Source organism: Asparagus officinalis, unplaced genomic scaffold (genome assembly GCF_001876935.1).
Source record: "Asparagus officinalis unplaced genomic scaffold, Aspof.V1 AsparagusV1_Un17, whole genome shotgun sequence".
NCBI lineage: Eukaryota > Viridiplantae > Streptophyta > Magnoliopsida > Asparagales > Asparagaceae > Asparagus > Asparagus officinalis.
Genome location: NW_017972283.1, coordinates 310,970 through 314,392, shown reverse-complemented (window position 1 = coordinate 314,392; position 3,423 = coordinate 310,970). Strand labels below are relative to the sequence as shown.

Below are 3,423 nucleotides of genomic sequence, written 5' to 3'. Positions count from 1 at the left end.
CTGAAAACTACGTAGGAATTACACTCCAGATTTCCTTGTGAGTTCACTGATAGGTTTTGCCATTAGTTGTTAACCTTATGCATTGGTTGCTTAGGTAATGAGTTGGTTGTCAAGGTTATGTTAAGGACTGGTTGTTAAGGTTATTTGTTTGATGTTACGTATACTAGTTGGTTGCTATGATAAGGTGTTTGATATTAAGTATATGCGTTTGTTATTAAGGTCACGAGTCTGTCCTTAAGTATAAGGGTTAGTTGTTAAGGATATGTGTTGGCTGTTATGTTTATGAGTTCGTTGTTAAGGTTATCAGTTAGTTGCTAAGGCTATGTATTTTTATTACTACTTCAGGACAATACCGACAGAAAATTCGTAGTGCGTAGATACCATGTTCATCCAAACCTGTAATGATGAGCGTATTCCTAATGACAACCCCACCGGCGACTCGATTATGCTGCTGAATGACATGCTTAACCACCAAACAAAGATCCCAACTGAGTAGCACACCTCCATACGTGAAGTTGGTCAGAAATTTGATAGTGCTGCTGAAGTTAGATTAGTACTTTAATACTATTCAATTGCTAAACGGTTCGAGTATGATTTTTACCACAATGAACAAAGGTGCATAAGAGTCTATTGCCGATTCAAGCACACACATGGTTGCCCTTGGATGTTGTTTGCTTCCTCGCTCAAAAATTCGTCTATCATGTCCATAAAGAATTTCGAATCTACCCACACCTGCGGTCAACATGGAGCAAATGCTGGCAACTCAAGGGCATCAAGGAAGTTCATTGCTACCCAAATACACGCTATTTTGAAGGTTAGACCAGATCTTTGTGCAGTTGATATCAAGAACGACAACTCTCTAATTATGGCATCAAGATTAACTACAGTAAAGCATGGTGGGGGTAACGAGACAGCTCAACAGGACCTCTTTGGTGACGATGATGAGGCTTATGATTCACTGAGATGGTCCTTATCTTTTTTTTATTCTTCTGAAATCACTCTTACGTTTTGATTGCTAACTATACATAGTAGTTGTTAAAGTTGTTGGTTCGACGTTAAGTATACGGGTTGGTTGTGAAGTTTAAAGATCAGTTGTTATGGTTATGAATCCGTTGCTAAATCTACTGCTTACGTTTTGGTTGCTAACTATACGTAGTAGTTGTTAAAGTTATTGGTTCGTCTCTAAGTGTACGTATTGGCTGTGAAGTTTAAAGATCAGTTGTTATGGTTATGAATCCTTTGCTAAATCTACTGCTTACGTTTTGGTTGCTAACTATACGTAGTAGTTGTTAAAGTTGTTGGTTCATCGTTAAGTATATGTGTTGGTTGTGAAGTTTGAAGATCAGTTTGTATGGTTATGTCTCCGTTGCTAAATGTACTGCTTTGTTGTTATATTCATGCAGGTATGAATCTAGGGTGCATAAAACTAATCCTGGGAGTCGTGTTGTTATTGATGCTGATGACGGGAGGTTCAGGTGATTGTTCATTAGTTATAATACATGTATTGAAGGGTTCATTGCTGGGTGTAGGCCTCTATTGTTTTTGGATGGAACATTTATTAAAGATCGTTACAGAGGCATACTACTTAGTGCCACTGGGTATGACGGCAACCAGGGAATATTTCCCCTTGCTTATTGCGTATGCGACCAAGAGAATGAGGTTAACTGGAAATGGTTCTTACAAGGATTATGGACGTTACTGTATGATAGGGAAAATCCTTACCAACCTCCACATCGACTGGTAATGATTTCCGACGCCGACAAGGGTATTAGGGCAGCAGTCGAGGAATTCTTTCCAGATGCATTCCATTCAAGGTGTGTTCTGCATCTAGTCAAGAATTTCAAAAAGAAGATGAAGGATTTTAGGCACAAGGCAAATATCGCGACTACGTTGGGCGAGCTGTTACAATCTGCGGCTTATAAGTTCACAATATCTGAATGGAATGATGACATGAAAGAATTGGCAGCGATCGATCACTGGGCTTACGTCACTGTAATGGAATACTCCCCGGAGAGATGGGCAAACACGTATTTTCCTAGTATAAGGTAATATAGCTTGGTTTCAATGCTATTTTGTTACAGCACCGTTATAGTTGTTTAGGTTAGAGTTATCCTATAGTTTTCTGTTAAGGTTAGATTTTTATTGTTATGGTTAGAATTATTATGCTAGGATTTTGTTATTAAGTTTAGAATATTTATTGTTAAGGTTAGGCCTTTAATGTTTAGTTTATGGTTTTATTGTTAATGTTAGTGTTTTGTTGTTAAGGTATGACCATGTTACTTCAAACGTTGCTGAGTTCTTCAACAGCTGGATAAGAAAGGCACGATTGTTACGAATCTTACCTTTGGTTGAGACCATACGGAAGCAAATAATGGAGCGCATGCATGAAAGAAGGCCAATGGGTCAGAAATGGTCTAGATACTTATGCCTGGAAGCTGAGATGGTGCTGTCTAATAATATTCAGCATGGTAGTTGCTTGGCGATTAAACATTCGACAGAAGATATTGTGGAGGTCGAGTCTAATAAAACTTGTCGTGTAGATTTGAAGAATCGAACTTGTTCTTGTAGGTCCTGGGACATCACTCGCATTCCTTGCAAACATGCGTGCGTTGTAATTACATGGATGGGACGAAAAATTTATCAATATTGTGATTGCTACATGACTATTGATGCATTCAGCAAGTTATGCACCGATCATCTTTCCCATCCCAGATTACGAGAAGCGCTTTGTACCGTTAGAAGAGTGAGTGTTAACGCCTCCTCTCACCAAAAAAAGACGTGGCAGACCATGCACTAGACGAATAAACAACAGTGTTTTCATCAAAAGTTGATTTTGTTGTGGAATTCATTATATCTTCGGTCGATTACAACAAATTCGAAAGAAACAGCCTTTTTATAAGACTTCCCTTACAACAAAATAAAAATTACAACTTTTTAGAAAATAACACAAGAATCATTTATCGATTTCTGCTTTGCGGGACTTTGCCTGTGCCAGGAGTGCTTTGGCTCGTGGACCACCGATTCACAGATCGTGAGAGTCTTTGGTATTCTTCCTTCGTTTAGAAGCAAGAATGAAAATCAATGAATATCTTATCAAAGTAAGATGAACACTCTTCTCAAGATTAAGTCGAAGCTTAAATCTCAAAGAATTATTAAAAGGCTCAAGTATTCTGCTCTCTATGCTCTGATCTGATCGAATCCCCAGATCAAATGGCCCTAGGAGGATATTTATAGCCCCTGGGACACTTAATTGAAAACACAACGTCGTGAGGTAATTTTGCAGGCGAGACAGTGTTGTCTGTCTCGGCGGCCGGCTTCCGAGACAGTAAAGACTGTCTCGGAAAACCCAAACTGCCCGACGGTTTCCATTGTAACTGCCTTCTAACATTTCAAACTCCGTTATTTTGATAGTTATCCACGTGA

General features: G+C 38.9%; 1 protein-coding gene across 1 annotated transcript; it reads left to right on the top strand.

The window, feature by feature from the left end:
• Positions 1-700: 700 nt before the first annotated feature.
• Positions 701-2,747, top strand: LOC109827083. Its single transcript, XM_020394044.1, has 5 exons — positions 701-966; positions 1,404-1,475; positions 1,575-2,045; positions 2,266-2,564; positions 2,680-2,747. Exons 1-5 carry the CDS (start codon positions 701-703, stop codon positions 2,745-2,747), a joined length of 1,176 nt encoding a protein of 391 aa, XP_020249633.1.
• Positions 2,748-3,423: the final 676 nt, after the last annotated feature.